Source organism: Clarias gariepinus, chromosome 17 (genome assembly GCF_024256425.1).
Source record: "Clarias gariepinus isolate MV-2021 ecotype Netherlands chromosome 17, CGAR_prim_01v2, whole genome shotgun sequence".
Lineage (NCBI taxonomy): Eukaryota > Metazoa > Chordata > Actinopteri > Siluriformes > Clariidae > Clarias > Clarias gariepinus.
The window spans coordinates 22,009,243-22,029,416 of record NC_071116.1 but is presented as its reverse complement, the minus strand read 5'-3'; the positions used below and the strand labels follow the sequence as shown (position 1 = coordinate 22,029,416).

The following is a 20,174-nucleotide window of genomic DNA, read 5'->3' as shown; positions in this document are numbered from 1 at the left end:
GTAAAATAAATCAGAACAGTGATATTGTTTTTTTGTGTGTGTACTGCTGAAGCACATAGGTGGTGCGTTTGGTGACAGAGACGTAGTAGCAGGAAAATAAGTGCAAATATTATGTTAAATATTTCACCCTAAATTAGACTGGAGCAGCGGCTCACAGGGGTTGTGCAAAAGGCCTGGGAGGTTACAGTAATGGATTACACAGACAGCAAGAGGAAATAAATGGTTTGGCTCCGGCAGCACCTGTGCCACCTGCTCTTGGAGTGGAAAAGAGAGTGGAGGCATGGAGCAGGACACGGTCACCAACACACAGTGGAACATTTTAATAAGCTTGGATGAGCCGGGTTGTTGTAGAAAGAGCAGTGTTTACTTCAATATGAATCTACAGCGAGAGGCAATAATCATCTGACAAACTCATCAGAAAAATGTGAGTTAGGGTTGTCACAGTGTCACAGGTTCAGGGTTAGTCAGCATTGACTTTTTCAAAACTGCAGGTCAAAACAGATTTTCGTCAATTCTTTCATTTTCTTCTTCAGTGCTTCTCGCTACTTTTGTGTCCGGAGGTGACTCACTAGAAAATTCTGCAGCTCCTTTTTGCTTCACCTAACATCACCAATGTCTGCAACATCCGGCGTAAGGGACACGGTTACACAAAGACCTCTACTTTCATACAGTAGGGTTGTGCACTATTTCTTTTTCTCTACTCAGGATTTAACTTTTGCTTTTTTAAATCAAAATAAACAACTTAATCATTCTGAACTTGGCCAAAAAAAAAAAAAGACAAGAGAATAAATATCTCCATCATGCTAATTCTAAGTAATGTAAAGAACAGGGGTTAGAATAATACAAGCTGTGCACTGGCAATTACAAAAACACAACTGCATTATGGATTTTAAAAGGCCCATATTTAATTTTTTTTTAAAGAGATAACACAGTTCTCTTAAAGTGTGTCTGTTAATGCTCCAGCCAAAATACTGCCTAAATAATGATTTCTTTCCCTTAAACTCCCTCTGTTTCACTCCCCATCTCAACATGCCATTTAAGAGAACTGCCTAGCAGTTGTCTTAAGGTAACATTAGGGGGTAAATCTAACCGGCTTGTTTAAAAACTGGTAAATAGAAAACAAACAAAAAGCAAAGTTTTTTGATCCAAGAGGAATAATAAATTAAGCTTAAGTAAGATTTAATGTCTATTTATTTTATATTTTACTTTGTTGACGTGTCTTTTCTAAATGCTAACATTTAGTTATATAAATTTTATAAAAAAATATATATATACTGTATAGTGTTAAATTGGTAATATAGGTAATATTTTAGGGTGACTGAAATAGATTATCTGCAGTTACATTATTTCCTGTGGTTAAATGTGTTTTGCAATGTGAATTTTCGCGTTATGATAGAATCATATGCCACGTTAACGCTGTAATTATTTTATAAATTTTTTTATGTCCACATGGCTGCAAATTTCATTGTTGATCTGTGATTGAAACTTGATTATTACCATTATTACCTTGTAAAGGTATGATTTGTGCATGATTTTGCTGGCATTACTGTTGTAGGTACATTTAAACTTTGTTTTCCCTCTTAGGGACCAAAGATTTCAGTGTCATCCCAAATAAATAGTTAACTGACATTAATTAGGATATATAGCATGCAGGCAGGCAAAAATCAGAAAGTGAAAGTGAAAAATGCTTAATTTTTGTTTTTGTTTTTCTAAATTAATACACCAACAAATTATATTATTAATTTGTTGATTTGTTAGATATTTTAAACATTTGCTAGTACAGTATAGTATTTTTGCTTTAATGACAGTGTGCACTGGAGTGATATGACCTATACAAGTTTATGAACACCATGATCCATATGATCGTCTTAACACATAATAGCAGAGATTAGACATTAGGAAAATCTGATCTTTTGTACAAAGCAGTTACCTTACAAAATTAGCTAACATTTAAATAATGACCTAGCAATAATGCAGCATCTTAAATATTAAAGATTTAACATATTGAACATTTACATTGTACATAAAATTTATAAATTTCAAAATCTTTTATTTACAGTTTTTCAACGAGGGCTTTTGGACCCTATTGTATGTGTCTAATATTAACTAAGTTGACCATAACTTGGTAGATTTGATTTCACATTAAATATATAATCAAAAATATCCTTCAGCTGTCATGACAGAAAAAAAGGTGCATGAGATTTATTATCAGGTAAAATAACCTGCACACATAATTTCAGATTCATATGCCAATTAACTCATATTCCATTTTATTTGAGCATAAAAATGTTTTTTTTAAAGTATTTTAAACAATAACTTTAATGATTCGTAAACGTGATGCTGATTTCTTGAACAAAATGCATAAAGGTTAGAAGGCCAGTAATAAAATAAAATATAATTACTGTATATTGTGGCAATGTGATATTGTGGAGAGATTATTTAATCTTTATCTTGGACAAGCCTAATAAACACAATACACTGCTAAATCTGCAGTCATGCCTAGCATGTTCCAGAGTCAATTATGAGTGACAGCTATTCAATGCTCAAAAGTACATGCAATTGTTGTAACTATTTATTCTTAGCTCAGTGCAAAGCTTTGCCTTTCTTTCTTTCAGATTATAACCATGTAATATACACTGACAATATAAAAAAAATATATAGAAAAACAATTCTTACTAAGAATACAAGATCATACTAGACAAGAAGGTTTAAAGCCAATGGTCTTTTATATTTCCTGGAACAGAACACAGCACAGTGAATCCCAATATCACAGTGTTTTCCACTTTTCACACAACAAAGGTTCTAACAACACCCTACCAAACACGGTGCTTAGCCTAGAGCCAGCAGTTCACATGAAACATGACTGCCACTTGATGCATCGACCCAAACAGATTATCCTGAGCGCTGCCGCACAAGGCAAGCAGGTGTTCAGTATTCTACATCAGTCTCCTCACAGACTATGTGAAATCCCTTATTTCAAGGCTGTCTTATCGTGGCTGAGCCGCTTCTCACACACACACACACACACACACACACACACACACACACACCCACACACACGCACAAGCATACACACGTGCACACACACACACATGCATACACACGCACACCCTTGTACACAAACACACACTGCAGCTGTGCAACAGGCTCCTACTTCTCTGCCACGATGTGATGATGTTAATTACAGACCCTGGTTCAGATACAGCAGGTCACACATCAGTAAGCCTTCATTATCTAAACAAAAAGTCAGTGGAACACACTCTTACATGAGGGATGTACTTATCACCACTGACTAGCATTAGTGAAACTAGTACGGTGTAGGCATTGGATCACATTTTTAGTCCACAGGGTAAATAAAATCTCCAATGTGTTGCCATGTTATGCCTGCCCAGGAACCCAATTACCAAGGATAAAAAACAGCAAAAAACAAACTTAAATCGGAGAGAGGTGTGACTAAATGTAGCGATAGTCAATTGATGTTCTCTCATCAGACATTAAGACATTGTTTGTGTTCGCCAGCATCTTGATGGTGGTGTTTAAACATAAGGCAGTGAGTGCTGTGCTTAAAGCGTTAACGTGATACAGCAATATACTGTAAATGTTGCATTGTATTGCAAGTTTTTCAGTTTTCTTTTGTTTCCTATTTTCACCGTTTCCTATCGTAGTCCAGATTCTGTAAAGATTTTTTAACAGGAATTCAAGCTAATAACTACAGTATGCCTAGTTAAAAACTATTTATACTAACAGTCTCGGTTCAAGTTCACAGTGCAGCAGGTGGGCCTCATATTTTTGCAATATGGACAAAGATGACTTGTTTATCATAATTGCAAAAGTATGTATACTGTAACTTGGTAACAATGATCTGTTTGCAGATTTATATATAAATTGTTCAATACTGCGACATTAATACTTAGTCAGTATCAGACTTCAAAAGTGTTCTAGTATCTATACTTTTTTTTTTATGCAAAAGTAGGATTGGGACATCACTAAAAACAATGTGCATTTTTGTTAACTGTTGGTTCATATTTATAGCAGACTGTCTGCTATACTGTAAATTTGTAACTCAGACAAATCAGGTTTGCAAAGCAAAAAAAAAATGGGATAAATTGTGTGGTCTACAAGAACTTGAAAAAAACAAAAAGGCCTGGTTAATTACCATGTTGGATTGCTATCCTTGTATATACTTAGGCCCTACTAAAGAGCCCTACTGAAAGAAAAAACACCCTGCTATAATAACAGTTATACATTATGACTCTCTGATGTCCTGAAATTATAGAGTTTGTCTATTTTTAAACATTTTCCCCTTGTAATCTTGCTAAGCTTCCATGTAATGATTTTAAAATAAATAAATACATTTTGGCAGCAACTAATCATGACTTCAAATGCCATTTGATTACATTGCATTGGCTCTGATTGTACACGTGAAAGGATCTTACTATGCGGCATGGAGAATCAACTGCATGTAAAATGCCTTGTGGACTTCACCGTATGATTCTCCGATCCTGCGGGTCTCATCATTCAAGCCAGCGGAAATATACAATGTGGATACAACAAGCTGAAAATAACTCATGCTGTTCGAAGATGGAGTCTTTTCTATTGTAAACAAATGGACACAACAGCAGACGAATTGGACAAGCCTGGTCCAGTCTACTCACCAGCCTGGTTGGTTGTGACGTTAAGAGAAACGTACTGCCGCAGTGGTTTGGTGAGCTCGGAGACACCGTTCACAGCCTCCACCTCAAAGGTGTAGTTTGTGTGAGCGAGCAGGTCGAGCACCATGACTGACGTGTTGCTCAGGCCAGTGCGCTGGGGAAGGTAGCGGACGTGGCTGCCACACGGCTCGTGCTGTCTCGACTCGGCGCTCATCTTCCTACAGACCACGCTGTAGGTCACATCCTTCCTGCCACCCGTCTCCTCCGGGGCGCTCCACTCCAGCAACACACTTGTCTCGTTTACATTTGAAATGGCGCTGCGTGGGGCTGAAGGAGGCTCTGGGGAAAATGTAGAGTGAAACTATTATAAGCACATTCATGCTGTATGACAGGGCTATTGAACCTTTGCACTGAATCTGGCTCATTCCAATTTTTCTATGGCCCACATGTGGCTTACGGTTTAACCCTCCAAACATACAGATTATTATCAAATTTTCGCTGAAAGCGTGCTTATGAAATAATGCGAACCTGCATATCCTTGGAGATGGTATGTGAATATACTATACAGAAATTTTAAGACTCGAAAACGGCCTTATGTGATGCATATAAAAACTTTCCATCCCCTAGGTGTGATAGTGCTGCTTATTGTCAAATCAACATTTGGTTATTATATAGCCTATCTTTACTACAAAGAAAAACAACATTATAGTTTTATAACCCTTAAATCTTAAAGAGTCTTTAAAAAGACAGATATATAAAAAAAAGCTGTTTATATGGAAGCCTGTTGGTGTGTGTCGGGGGAGGCTTCAGACATCAAACTGTGCATTTGGGTTTTCGCATTTGCATTTGTTTTTGGTCACAGAAACATATGAAAAAAAAACACATGATCATATGGATCTGTGCTAGTTCGTTGTCTATGTGACCCATTTATTTATTTCTTTTTTGCTCAGTCATGTTTGTATAATTAGATAAAATAAAATAAAGTTAAAATAATAAAAAAAAGTAAAAAAAAATGTTACACTATATTGCAGATTTATGACCGACATAATACTATTTTTAAATATAGAAAATATATAATTACAATATTATTTCTTCTGTGTTATTATTTCTTTCTTATTAATATGTTATTATGTTATATATGAATATACTGTATACAGTATATCATCCAGGCATATAAACTATCTGATAGTACTGATTAAATTAAGAGCAGAATTTCCACTCAAGAAAAAAAAAAAATTATACAGTTGATATTTACATTAGCTTATTAAATAAAATTTTGCACATTTACAAATGTACTTGTTATATCTATATGTAAAAGCTGCATCAAAATCTTAAACAGTTAATAATAATGATAAAGAAATTATTACAGATGATGAGTAATATAAAACTCTTTAGTTGGTACTACTGTCAGAGCTGCCGTTACAGAAAATTAATCAACACCATAAAGCCGATGAAAATTAAGATTTCAACAGTGCTTTTATCTGCAACGTTTGTATTGCATTTTAATTTTTGTGTATTATTTTAACTATATAATAGAATCGTTTCCCATTTGTCATTTCATGGATCAAAAAAGTGAAAAGTAGCAACTGACTGATTGTTCTGTTCCTAAACATAAAAATACTCAAAACACGTGTTTTCTATTTAACTTTAAAATGAAAGATATTGTATAGGTATCCATCATATAATCAAAGGCAATAATAAGATGTCACTCATGTCACTTAATGATGTCATAATTTTCTAATTGTAAATTTTTTTATACTGTTTTATGATAAGTCGTCTTCTTGTATTTCTTCTTTCAGATCAGAAATATAAATAGTGCGCTCTGACTAATTACTTGTGCAGGCCATGTTGGTCGGGTCCGTGTCCTTCCTGTAGTAGCCGTGCTCACACTGACAGGAAGTGGAGCCCTCTGTTTTGGTGAAGCTGTGAGGAGGACACTTACTGCATGTCCTAGTCTGCAGAGCAGATCTGTAGAACCCAGGCTTACACACTGCAGATAAAACACACACACACACACCACACACACGCAGAGCACAAAGTAGAAATGATTACATTATGAATGCAACTGATCAATGCCTTTGTACCACTTATTTAGATTTGATGAGAAACATTGGCTGTTAAAGTCAAACATTCATCTGCTTCATAAAAAAAAGAGCAGGTGCTCATATCAATAGGGCTTTGATGGCTGAAATGCAGAGCGCTCATTAATACACCGCACTGTGTCCCACATCATCATCATTTCTAGCACAAATGAAACCTTTGATGCATTTATAATTTTACTCCCTTTCTAAGATGCATTTAAGGCTGAGTAATTAATATATTTGTGAATACATTTCCTTGCCTCAAGGTGGTTTTCCATGACTATAACTCAATTAGAGACACCAAAGAGTGTAAGAATAAATGATACACCCGGAATCGATTATTCGAAAGGCTTTGGGAAACTCGCTGAGCCTTACAACGTCCACAGAAATCATGAAATTTTGTAAAAGCTGTTCGATAGACAGCAGAGACAGGCGGAGCCTGTGCGTCTCGTGTTTATGACTGTGTAAATGACTTTCAGCTTAGAACCGATACTTCTGCGCGGCAGACACACTGACACTGCAGAACATATTCAGGTAATGGATTGCTGTGGCTAAAGAGAGACATATTATCAATGGCCTCCGCAGTGCAAAGTGCACACAGAGACATTAATTAAGGCTTCCTGGGCATGCATTAAGAAGTTCTGTAAATTTAATCCAACACCAAGCTGTAATAAAAACTGTATATTGTACCAAAAAAAAAAAAAAAAAAAAAGCACTTACAAAGCTCTGTTTCTCACAATGTACTTTAAAATGCTGAATATTGATTTGTATTCGGGTCTGTGACTTTCTGAAAGATGAGCTGGCTATAAAACAGCCTTATCACGTTCTTTCCTGAATGATGAAGACACTTAGGTATCTGTCATTCACAGCATGCCATGCTCCGACCTCCACATTACACTTACCTCCTCTCTGAAGCTCTAAATGGACCTCTGTATGGATTGAGGGGTTCGCCAGCCTCACACACTCTTATTTACTGTATACTCAGTTTAAAATGCTTGCTTGTTTTAATAACAGCTGTAAGAAATTTCTCTTCATATGAAAACCAGGAATAGAAAAGCAAATGAGTAATATTTTAATAATTAATTGTCAAATCTAGTTGACATTTAAATTGTGCTTTACACCTTGAGCCGCTGTGACTCTAGTAAAGATTGTTTCTTCAGTCCCTTCTCAGAGTCAGTATCCATACAGAGAATAAAAAACAGCTGGTCAATTCGATTATAATGACTGTAATAGCAGCACCACCCCAAGGTAGCATCATACCGTAAGCAGTGCTGCTGATAGACAGTGAGATGATCCAGCCTCACTCAGGTACATGAGGGCTTCTTTTGACAAACATCAGCAAAAGCTGATTTAGAAAATAAAATGCGCAATCAAAAAGTCCCGGTTTGACTCGAACGCCCTTAAATGTTTGTTTGCCACCTGCTGCACATTTTTATTATAACAGTTATGAGAGACAAACTAACCTTATGTCTTTATATAATCCCCTGCTACACTAATGCACTTATCCCAGGGTTTCACTAGTGCTTGGATACCATCAAGGTAGAAAGTACAGTAGTCTCAGTACGTCGAAGCCATGATCGGCTGCCTGCTTCATGTCTGAAACCCCGGCCTCCTAGCAACTTCTTTAATGGCCCACACATGTGCAAATGGCTTGCAGCGAGGACAGGAGTGTATAGAGATATGATAACTCCCAGGAATTGATGACAAGTTGATTTCAAGTTGATCTTCGAGTTGAAGATCAGGCGTTCCACACGCTGAATGTTCAGGGAAATGTCTGCACTGGGCTCAGCTGGTGTTGTCATTGACAGACGTTATGTCCTTCTTTAAAATGTTTGCACAATACAAATGTTTCCTGAGGCTAAGAGTCTCATCAGCATACTGTGCTTGAAGTCTTGTGTAAATGTCAATCGGTTTTTTCACCTTTATTCACACGAAATTGTATCTATATATACTGTAGGTCCCGGTATGACTTGAACGCCCAGTAAATGATTTATTTTTTATTCTTTACATGGATTCTAGTCAGTCACGGTTACCAGTCACAATTTAAGAAATAAAATTTATGTTCTTGGAAAAAAAAAACACTTGAGAACTCCTTCAGAAATAAGGCAGCTTGTCAGCTATGACAATACATGCTTACCAGCTTTAGTTATTTAAATCTATAAATCAATGCACCGAGCGAGGTTTAAGAGAGGTGTGCAAATCAGCCATACACGATGAACAAAGCATGAACTCGCACGCCGCAAATCACCTCTGATTACCGGAGATGTTTTCCAATAAACAAACCAGAGGAAACTATATGAGATCTATCATAACGCATTTTTTTTTTCATAAACAACGTTTGCCGAAAAAAATCTGAAATTCTGAATTAAAAACATGCTAAATATAAATTAAAGCCAAATGCAAAAAGGTAAAGTGGTAGCCATGAGGTTTTGAGGGACAAATCTGGAAGCCAGTATGCGTACTGTATAGTCTCCACTGTAACACCAGTACACACTCTCATTTATGCAAGTCATCTAATCAGGAAATGATGTCGAAGCAGCACAGAGTACAAAATCACGCAGGTCCAGGTCAAGAGCTTTAGTTAATGTTCACATCGAAAGTGGGGAAAAATGTGATCTCTGTGACTTTACCTGTGGGCTGATGGTGCCAAATTGGCTGGAACTCCTGATCTCATGGGATTTTTACACACAGGCGTGTGCGTTTACACAAAATGGCACACAAAACACATCAAAACAACAACAACAAAACAATGACATCCTGTTAGTAGAGAGAGAGAGTCTGCAGGCTGAAAATGTTTTTCCCTGTTCGGTTTGGCCGAGCGCATACTGTTTAATATGAAAGCCTATTAAGCTTTCACATAATGTTTAATAATAACGGTGGAGGGAAAGTCTTTGATTGACACAGGGATATATTTTCAGCCTTTTTGCTCTTATGGTCTACTTAAAAACTAAGCATTTACCTAGTGGGCTGTTGTCAACTTTGCATAATTTTCTGGCAGGTATATGAACCTTTTTAAAGGAGATTTTGCAAGAATTAAGATGATATGTGAAATACAATGACACAACGCGCTGTCAGCTTAACATCATGCCTAACCCATAATTCTTATCATCAATGTGAAATTTTAAATCCCAATCAGTCCCAGATTTCAGATTCAACATTCCTCCACTTTTGCCTTGATTTTTTTTTTTACAGCATTCTTCTAAAGATAGCCAAAAAGTACCTGCACAAAGCCAACTGTAGTACCATTTCATGTTGGCGTTGTAGCATCTGCAGGACTTTCTGTCAAACAAGGCATTTCACCTTCCAACATTAAAATATTTTAGCTCAATTGGCAAATGTTCAACATGAACCCCAAAACATTGCTCCTTAGGAGAGATGGGGGAGGGGACGTCTTGTTCTCTACTTCAATTTACAGTGTATTTGCAATGACCTTGCGATTGCTGTTAAACTACCTCCCTCTGTGAAAATGACAAAGGCTGATTTAAATGTCAGGCTCTGAACCGTCTCATGCTAATGGGGCTGTAGTTTATCTGGATGGCTCTTAAATATCAGGCACAGCATAGCAGTGAAATTTCTCCATGAGCAATTGAGTGGGTGTGCAAGTGCACCTCAAGCAATTTCAAATCCAAGAAAGAAGAACAATTGTCTTGCTATTCTGGCCATTTCTTCTGCATATGTTAGAAATTCAGCAGTGGAGCAGAGTCCTGTACGTATATCACTGAACATCCCTGATCGCGGTGTGTAGACCTGTGCTTCTCTTTCAGTCTGGTCCAGATCTGCCTGAGAGTTTAGCCTGCTCTTAGAACACACTTGATTTAAACAATCTGTCGTTTGACTATGATACATTATTCGGAGAGAATACTGAGGATTACAAATATGGATCCCCGCATGGCTAAATCCATTTCCCCACACTTCAGTCAGGCCCCAGCCGAGATAATCCCACAGGACGAGCAGCATTATGATATAAAAGCAAATCTTAATGGAAACAAGATGAGGTTGGATTAAATAAAGGGCTCGAGATGGGCCACGGTAATGCTCCTTGTACAAGCCTGTGATTGGATTACACCAGGGACTGGTGTGAAATTAGGACTTCCTATATAATTCTTTATTAAACACACATGCACACACAAAACACAAAGAAGTCGATTATTATCCACCGAATAAGGTTAAGCCGATAGTACATCCGTTCTTTAAATAAATACACCTATTTTTTTTTTTATCATTCAGCACATACATAAGAGGAGGTACTGTATATACAGGGTCTGTCAAAACAGCATTGACCTTAATGACCTTGACAGAAATTTTGGTGCTCTTTCCTATTTGACGGACATCCTGAGGTCTTGCCTAATCAAGCATACAGAGAAGGTTTCTATCCTCCACATTTATGTTTTTCTTCCGCTTTATTGTCTGCACTTTTAGCATTTAAATAGCTAATCTATTTTAAGATTGATTTTTAAGCAGCAAATATCATCACTACAGTATTATGATCTGTGCATGCTGATTTGTCTTCTCCATGCATAATAAGGACAACACACAAAAAAAAGGAGCCACAAGTAAACACAAACAATCAAAATCATTCAAAGGCGACTGATGATTAAAAATGAGATACAGTAGCATTAACCTCCAGGATGCTTTAAAGCTAGTTAACAACATTAATACTGTCCGCTTTAGACCAACCCACCGCTAGACCTGCTCAGTCAGTAAAGTCTAAACTGTCTTTTCCACATGGGTCTGGTGAGTACTATAATACGGCATATATACAGTTCAGGTGCTACAGTCTCTACGCTTGTGAATCCACGCTTATTACACGTCTGCACTGTCAGGTGCGGGAGGGCAACCAACTTTTTTAATCTGAACTTTCTAATTTTCATCACTTGTCAAACAACCTTACTTTACATTTGTGTTGTGGGCAGAAAGTCATCAGAATGCACGATCTCTGGATGGATGGGCTACAACATTAGAAGACCACATCGAGTTTAACCCCTGTCAGCCAAGGACAGGAATCTGATGCTACAATGGACACAGGTTCACTGAATTTGGACAGCTGAAGATTAGATAAAGCCCAGACAACATTTTCCAATTTCCAACTGTCCGGTTGAGTCTGGACAAGACTGGCCATTCTTCTCGCACCACTCTCATCAATTTCTGCCTGTAGAACTGCATCACACTGGGCATTTTCAGTCTGTTTGTTTTTTCCATCATTCTGTTTAAATTATAGGGAAAGTTGTGTGTTAAAATCCCAAAGGATTTTTAAAGTGCTTAAACTAGACTGTCTGGCAACAAAGACCATGCAACAGTCAAAATCATTAAGATCACATTTTTTCCCTTTTGTTTGATGCTGTATCTACACCAATCGGCCATGACGATAAACACAATGACAAGTGAAGTGAATAGCCTCGATTACCTCTTTACAGTAGCACCTGACCAGGGGCGGAATATGTTAGGCGGTATGTAAACAGTCAGTTCTCAACATCTTGACATTTTGTCGAAGTTTTGGAAGAAGGGAAATGGTGTAAGGATCTAAGCCAAAGACGCGCCTGTCTGGTCCGCTTCAACAGAAGAGCTACTGTAGCACAAAATCGCTGAAACACTAAATGTTGGCTATGATAGAAAGGTGTCAGAACAGACAGTGCATCACAGCTTGCTGCTTACAGAGTTGCATTGGCCTCCAAATTTCTCAGTTCTTAATCCAATAGAGCATTTGTGGGATGTGCTGGACAAAATTTTTGAAGGTCCCTACTAACAACTTACAGAGCTTTAGGGAGCTGATGCTAATGTCTTGCGCTGGATACCACAGCACACCTTCAGCAGTCTTGTGAAGACAGTGCCTTAAAAGGTTCAGGGCTGCTCTGGCAGCTCAAAGGGGGCCGCCTACATAATATTCTGCTGATCAGTGTACAGTCAGTTTTTCCCACATATAGAGTATGCTTTATTTGGTCCTTAAGGTGTATTAACAGCTGCCCAAGTATATTTTTCCTTACCCTTTCTTAAAAAAAAAAAACGTAAAAGAACAACGCTGTGCGGGACTGATCAATAAGTAGAGGACAGTTCCCTCTCGTTGCTGTACTTGTTTATTCTGCTACTGCGAGAGCGGTGTACCGAGAGGCAGTAAATGAAGTGGGTGCCAGCTACAATGAAAAGAATAAGAAGGGTGCACATGCTCCGCAGAGAAAAAACTGTTTTGATGGTGAACGAGCTCTTCTTTAAAAACCTCAGGAACCCCAAATTACCCTATAAACTCAAGCGACACTTATCCAAGCCGACAACATAACATTGGTCAGTGACTGAGTTTTAAAAAAACAACTGCTTATACAGAAGTTCTGTTGACAGACATTAAACTGTGCATTTGGGTTTTCTTATATATTATTACGTTTAATATGTGTAATTTTTACTGCTACCGGAATATGGGAATAACATCACAAAAATGTAGACCTCACAAATTTGCTTCTTCTTATTATTAGGTCACAGAAACAACCAAAAACACCCATAAAACTTTGCTTGTAATATGAAATAAAACTCAGTTCATCATATTGCCTAGTTTGTGCTGAAAAAATGATGTCACTCTAAATTGAACAATCCTGACCGCATATAAAATAAATTAATAAATTATATATTTAATTATTAAAACATAGTAATGCAAAAAAGGAAAAAAAATGCTGCTTTTTATAGGCTACGTGCTCTGACAAACCCTGCCATCTTTGTAGACAGTTTGGGTCTTAATTTTTTTATTATTATTATTTGCCTTATTCTAACAATTTTGGTAGATTTAGAGCAACGTTGGTAGGTTGGATCTCTAAAATGTGAAATTAATAGAAATATGAAATAAATCTAAATATTGTTTTAAATGTCACATGGATCTGTTGTGTGTTGTACAATATGACGTAGACCACTTTTGTGCCGGCAGGTGATGCCCGGCGTTCCGCTGGCTACCACCGCATGTATATTTCAGACCTGTGGGAAACACTGACATGATTTTATGCATTTCATTACTGCCAAATGATTGGCTTATTGAATAACTGCATGAATGAGCAGGGGTACAGGTGATCCTATTCAAGTTGACACAGAGTGACAAAGATACACATACAGGCCAATTCAATCTTCTTGTCAAAATATTTGCCCTTTTTTTCTCTTTTGCAAAAAAAAAATTGTGGTATTATCCTTTTTTTCCCCTCCCGTCAGAACACTGATAACTTCTGACTGATAACTTCTTTAAAAAAAAGAATGAAAAATTGCTGGAGTAAGGAGACGGAATAATACACATCGCGAGACCAAGCAGTACATATCATGATGTTTCGTATTGCAATACACTGAATTTTAATGTTTGTCCCAATCCAAACTAATGTTGTATTGTGGAAGAAGGAGCAGCTCATCTGACATTTTTTTTTCACTAGGTAAAAAAAATGCTTTCTTATGTATTAGCCATAATCCATAGCAGCATATTTCAGTGTAAAATAGGGATCCTATGCAAAAATGATTAGCAGGTCTGCTACTTCTCAACATACATAGATACTCATCTGATGGACTTCTTCATCTCAGCTCATTTAACTCCATTTGTTAGGGGGGTTTAAATAATTATTTAAAATATAATTTATACTACACATAGGCAACTGAGCAAACAAGTATACAATACAAAACAATACACACACACGGACAAAATATTAATATTCATCTCTGTGTGGGTGTGTCAAGTGTAAGTTTGATCGTGTTTGCTGTCTCATATTCTTTGGCTGCTTTTAATTTTACTCTTCAGCTGTTGAATTAATTTACAGGAATAAAATATATTTCCTCTAATTTATTACTTTTCCACTGTTCTAACATGAGTCAGTGTTTGGTGTGTACTTTTCCTTTTTTCATTTTCTTTACCAATATAAGGTTGCATATGAGTATTTAAAACCATTCTGATACACAATACACAATACGCTGCAGCCAGACACACACTAATATTCCTGCATATCTGACTGCACAATACGAATCAACATAAACATAGTGGCTGTTTCATTCTGAGCATATGCGTGGACTAAAATCAACAGTTTTTAAATCTCACCCACTGTATCTTCCAGTTGTCACGTTTCTCCCTGGAGAACTGCACACATTAACACCTGGCAGATGAAGTTAATTTATTTTGCAAAACAATTTGCAATGAAATAATTAAAATTCTTTTTAAACCATTTTTCATATTTAAAAAAATATCATTAAGAGACAGCACTTTTCTTTTCCATTTTCTTTTCCATACTGATATGAATACTAAACCCATAAGTATCAGGTGATATTGATACTCATCTAATAATGTTTTTTTTTTTTTTTCACGATTAAAAAAGAATAACCACAAAAAAAAAGTCTATACAGACATTTCCATTTTTTGGAAAATATTAACTAGTTAGTAAGATTAACATTTTGTTTGACATGCTTCCTTAAAAGGTGACGTATTGTTCAAGATTCACTTTGTTGTACTCTAAAGGTGGCGTGGCTCAGCAGTAGCTCGTCCACATAGACACAGAAATGGCAGATTTGAAAAAGGAGAGAAACAGAGGGACTGTGAAGTGTAGAAATCTGAAGGGGTATTTCAGCTGGAGCAATAACAGATACATTTTGGGGACCTTCGGGACCTATGTTAATTTGTTAAAAAAAGCTGTAAAATATGGAACCTTTAAATATAATCACCAATATATCAGACTGATAAATAACTACGTTATTTTAACCAGAAGTAAAGTATTAACCTAGAACCTGCATGTGAAGGCATATAGGCAACCTTATACAACCTCCAGACACAACCTTTCTACACAACCTTTCTACACAACCTTTACGTAACTGCCAAATAAGTTTTATACAATCTTTACATGCATGGACATTATCTAGGCCTAACTCACAGGGCAAATTAAAGTTCCAATTTGCTGCCCAGTCACTTGGAAACCAAAGCGATGAGGCATAAAGTGGTCGCTGACATAATATCATAACATACAGTACGCACATTAAAAGAGACTAAGGGAAATACAGATATCTTTTTTATCCTTTTCTGGACAGAGATTCTAATATACTGTAGTATATCATGATTACATCTTTGACAAAAAAGTCAGGAAGTCGTTGTACAAATATTGAGTTATTGCTTCTGGTCTAATTTTATTACTTCTCATATACAAGATGATACTCCTGTCTGGCAAACATCTATTTTTTTCTCCTTAATATAAAATTGCAAGGTAAGAAATAGCCTACATCTAAATGCATCACACAACAGTTAAAAACTCTGCACTAATAAAATAGACACCATTAGAAATTTTTGTTTAGAAAAGAGGACAATAAGAGGTTTAATTTCAGAGGTTAAGGTAACTGCTAATAAAAACAAAATCCCCTGGACATTAAATCTGTTTGCTCAGAGTAGCCAAGGCTCTACAGACTTTCGCGCAACCTACAGACAATCTTTAAATAGCATCCACTACAAAAACTGTACAACTCCAACATTTTAGCTCTTACCCACCATCATCTTTATCATCACAGTGAGCTGTAAATCAAATATCTTTTCATCTCAGCCTTGTGAACTGCTTTTGTCACGCTCGCCTGGGACGGCTGCTTGAGGATGCGAAGCCGACCCCTCCTGCTGCTACCTGTGGCATGATGTCTCTTCAATGTCACGGTGGAGGGGGAGCTCATAATGTGCTGCACAAAGGCTAATCCCTCATTAATATGCAGCTAACAGTGGTGGGCCTGACAATTAACAAGCTGGCGAGAAGCTTCATATGCGCTCCCTCTAATGGACGAGCGTTTGGATTGAAATATATCGACTGATACGACTTTACTGAATTTACTAGAAACAACTTCAAACATGGCAGAGATGTCCGATAATTGAAACCATGGGGCTCAAATGGGAAACTGAAGTGCAGCGAGTTAAAGAAACCAATCAGTGAGAAAAAGCATTGCTAATGAAACAGCCACATAAATGATCTGACAAATCAATTGGGTGCTAATTAGATGAGGAATCTGGTTGTACTGAATTAGGAGAACAAACAGCAAGCGCTCTTTATACAGACGCCTTTCAACGGACGTATCTATAACACTGGAAAGAAATCAACCTATTGCATATCATGAGAAATTTAAATTATTAATCAAATCAAGGGAAGCGGCAGAAGATTTAGTCTTTTTATGAATACCGATAATACATAGATACAGACAGTAACATGAACAATGGCAAGAAAATATTCCGTTTTTTTTTCAACCAATAAAAAGACAAACATCCTCTTTTTGTGTTTAGTTTTCCTCATGTAAACTCACCCAAAAACAAAAGCACACAAGTGGCAATGTGCAACCGTGTGATTGGCAGCATCCAGTGTTGGTCTTTGTGCTTTGCCATTGTTGGAGCTAGAATTATTTATTTTCCCTCAGCGCACTGTTTGAATAGCGGGGCGGGCCGAGCCTGATACTTGGCAACGGCAAATCTGCTATCTGAATTCCATTAAATCAATGACATGTAGCTGGAAATCTGCTAATACACTCAGCACAAGGATCCTGGCACCATCTCAGTGTCTAACATGAGCAATGCCCAGATGCTTCTCAATACTCCTCTTTCCTTTCTGCTATGCGATTTTTAATTCTTTATGGTTATGGGGAGAAAAGAAAGCAAAAAGATAAAAAATACTTCCCGAATAATTGACCTGTGATCTGAAAGTATCGTTCAAAATGAAAAAGGGAAGATATTAACCTTTATATCCATGAGGCAGATGATAAGACGCATTGACTTTTAATGCTAGTTAAATTATATATAGTGGAAACTGTCAGTCAATTTAGGGAAAAGTTTAACTGATATGGTCTATATGGCGTATCATATCGTATCATATTACAACATATTAATTTCTGTACAAGGCTCTGTGTATCAAACAATACATTCAACAGACTGCAGCATAAATTATTATTTTAGATTTCCTCTAACAATGTCTCAGGAAGAGTAAGACACTAAAGCACAATGGCTCTTAAACTAATAAAGGAATCATACTGTATATTCCTTGTTTAAATATAAAGATTCGACTTGGGCTTATTGCTTACAAATGCACTTACTTCCAAGTTAGATTTATTATTTCGATTTATACATATTTTCTTACACGTCATACTCATTTCCCTAATTTTCTTTTGATTCTGTAAAGCTGCTATGCAACAATGACCATCGTTATACAAATTCATTTAATGAATAATTTTTTTTTTTTATTTCTTGTTTTCAATTATTTGAATTTGTGAACATGACTGAAACAGGATAATAGTGAAAAAAAATATTTGGCAAAAAAAATGTGATATGTATTTGTGAAAAACAAAATCATAATCCTTTCATTAGACCTTCATATAAAAAATTAGTTAAGGTTGTATATGTGTTATTAAAATAATACACTTAATACACACTATGTGCTGAAAAATCTACACCTTATTTGCTTTCATTTTTTTTCTCTTTTAATACGGGCTTATCAAAGAGATTATCATACTAAATAATAAAACATTTAAAGAAAAGAGAAAAAACTTCAAAGCAGTTCAGAACCTCTTTTTTTGATACTGTTGCATGTTATTCCAAAACAAACAAACAAAAAATTTAATTAAAGAAAAAACAAAAAAAACAAAAGAGTGTACAGTAGATTAAATAGCTTAATAAGTGAATTGCTTATAATCAGAACCGCTAACAACTTTATTAGTTGTGGAAGTGCTCAGGCTGGTTCTCTGAGGGCTGGATTTAGTGCCGTTGAGTGAAAAATAAGACGAATGCGCCTGCACTGTGCAGGCAAAGGCACTGAGGTGCAGCGTTAATCAGCATGCAGTTAGTGTCAGCCTTACATAATACAGAGAGGAAACACAGCGTTGTACAGCTTTGTGCTTCTGAAATTGTGTCTTTTACAGCAAAAAGATTTTTTTGCACAGAAACGATTAAACTGTAAAAAAATATTTTTCCTCTCCTAGCTAAGCAGGCGAACTTACAAGTCAAGCGACTGTATAATGCTATCACTTAATGATGCCCCAATATTTCCCCTTAAGATCCGCATCTCCGCACTGCAGTCTCCGACGCTGCTGTGAACACCAGCACATCACACGCACACGCTAAGTCTACGACAACTGCTTACAAATGACCTCGTAACATCCGACACCGCAGCCCTGATTAGATCAGCCCTCTGAGAAAGTGTCAAACAGTGACTAGAGTAGCAGACACTCCCCCTTTTCTCCTCGCAGAGGAACTGCCATCCACGCACGGCTCCTGTTCTCGTATTACTCCAAATGTCCTGATTATCCTCTGCTGCTTTACTTTAGTTCGACTTTAGTCAGATAAACTGACGGCAAATTTATTTTTCCTATCTTGTGATAAATAAAGGGTGCACACGTCTCTGTGCTTCAGGGTGGGAGAGCTTCCTGACATCTCTGTCATGTCTTCCTTTTGGCAAGTGAAAGTGTGTGGTGAGGGACTAGATCCAGTTTGACATTTCCTCCAGTTACAAATGACAGTTATGAAAATACTGGAGATCACGGAGGATCCGGTTCTTTCAGGACATCCTTGTTTTAATGTATCCAAACAAGCAAGGGTGTATCCTTATACCCCCCCATGTTTATGTTTTCCTTCTCTATCTGTCATACTGTAAAAAAAAAAAAAAAAAAAAAAAAAATCAGCCTGGCAGTTCACTCAGCACATCACTGTCCCTCTCAGTGAGCTGGCATTTTCATTCTCTGCATACGACATCCTTTCCCTTTAGTCATGTAGTCTGGCTGCACTAAGTAGCATTGCACATATTTGCAAATGAAAAACATTTGTCCCATTGTGCTGCAGGAATTTGTATTCCAAGTTAAGTTCACCAAGCAGAAAAATAAATAAATGCTTTCATTTAGTACGGACGGGGCACGGGGTCTCAGCAGCTAGCACTGTTGCCTCACACCTCCAGGGTTGGGGTTTAAATTTCGTCTCCAGCCAGCACGCATGAAGTTTAGGTCCAGATACTTCACAGAATAAGAAGGATATAATATTTATTAATAAATTCAGTAGGTAGCTACTGTATGTTTAAATGTGATCGTCTTTGTAAGATGATTTTAACCCGGGAATAAAGAATATGCAGGTAATACTGGCAGAAGCAAGAAAAATAGGATTCCATTGCATACTGTACGTTTCCTATTAACTAAATACCATCAACTTGATGTTACATATGACAGACAACAAGGCTAATAATAATAATTCAACAATAATTTCAAATATCAATATATGTTTACAAACATTTTAACGAAATAAAAACATAGCTGCTAACCTTTTAATTGAACTTAATTTGTGTTATTAAGCCTATCTAACTAACTAATCAGTTATGCATCTGGACAACCAAATCATTGGACTGGACAGCACACTCTTTTTCCCAGTGGGCTCTATTATGAACTTGTGATTTGTCCACCCTGTCAAGGGATAACTGAATTTTTCTAAGAAGTTAGCTAAAGCAGGTTATCT

General features: G+C 36.8%; 1 protein-coding gene across 3 annotated transcripts in view; it reads right to left on the bottom strand.

The window, feature by feature from the left end:
- Positions 1-20,174, bottom strand: part of LOC128545596 (ephrin type-A receptor 5) — a 63,566-nt gene that overhangs the window by 27,403 nt on the left and 15,989 nt on the right. For 2 of the 3 annotated variants that reach the window (XM_053516050.1, XM_053516051.1), the window contains exons 4-5: positions 6,487-6,642; positions 4,656-4,991 (exon numbers count right to left, since the gene is read on the bottom strand). In XM_053516050.1, coding sequence (XP_053372025.1) covers positions 4,656-4,991; positions 6,487-6,642 — 492 coding nt within the window. Of the gene's footprint in view, positions 1-4,655; positions 4,992-6,486; positions 6,643-19,289; positions 19,324-20,174 lie in introns of those variants that run through there. The other variant, XM_053516052.1, reaches the window with a different exon arrangement.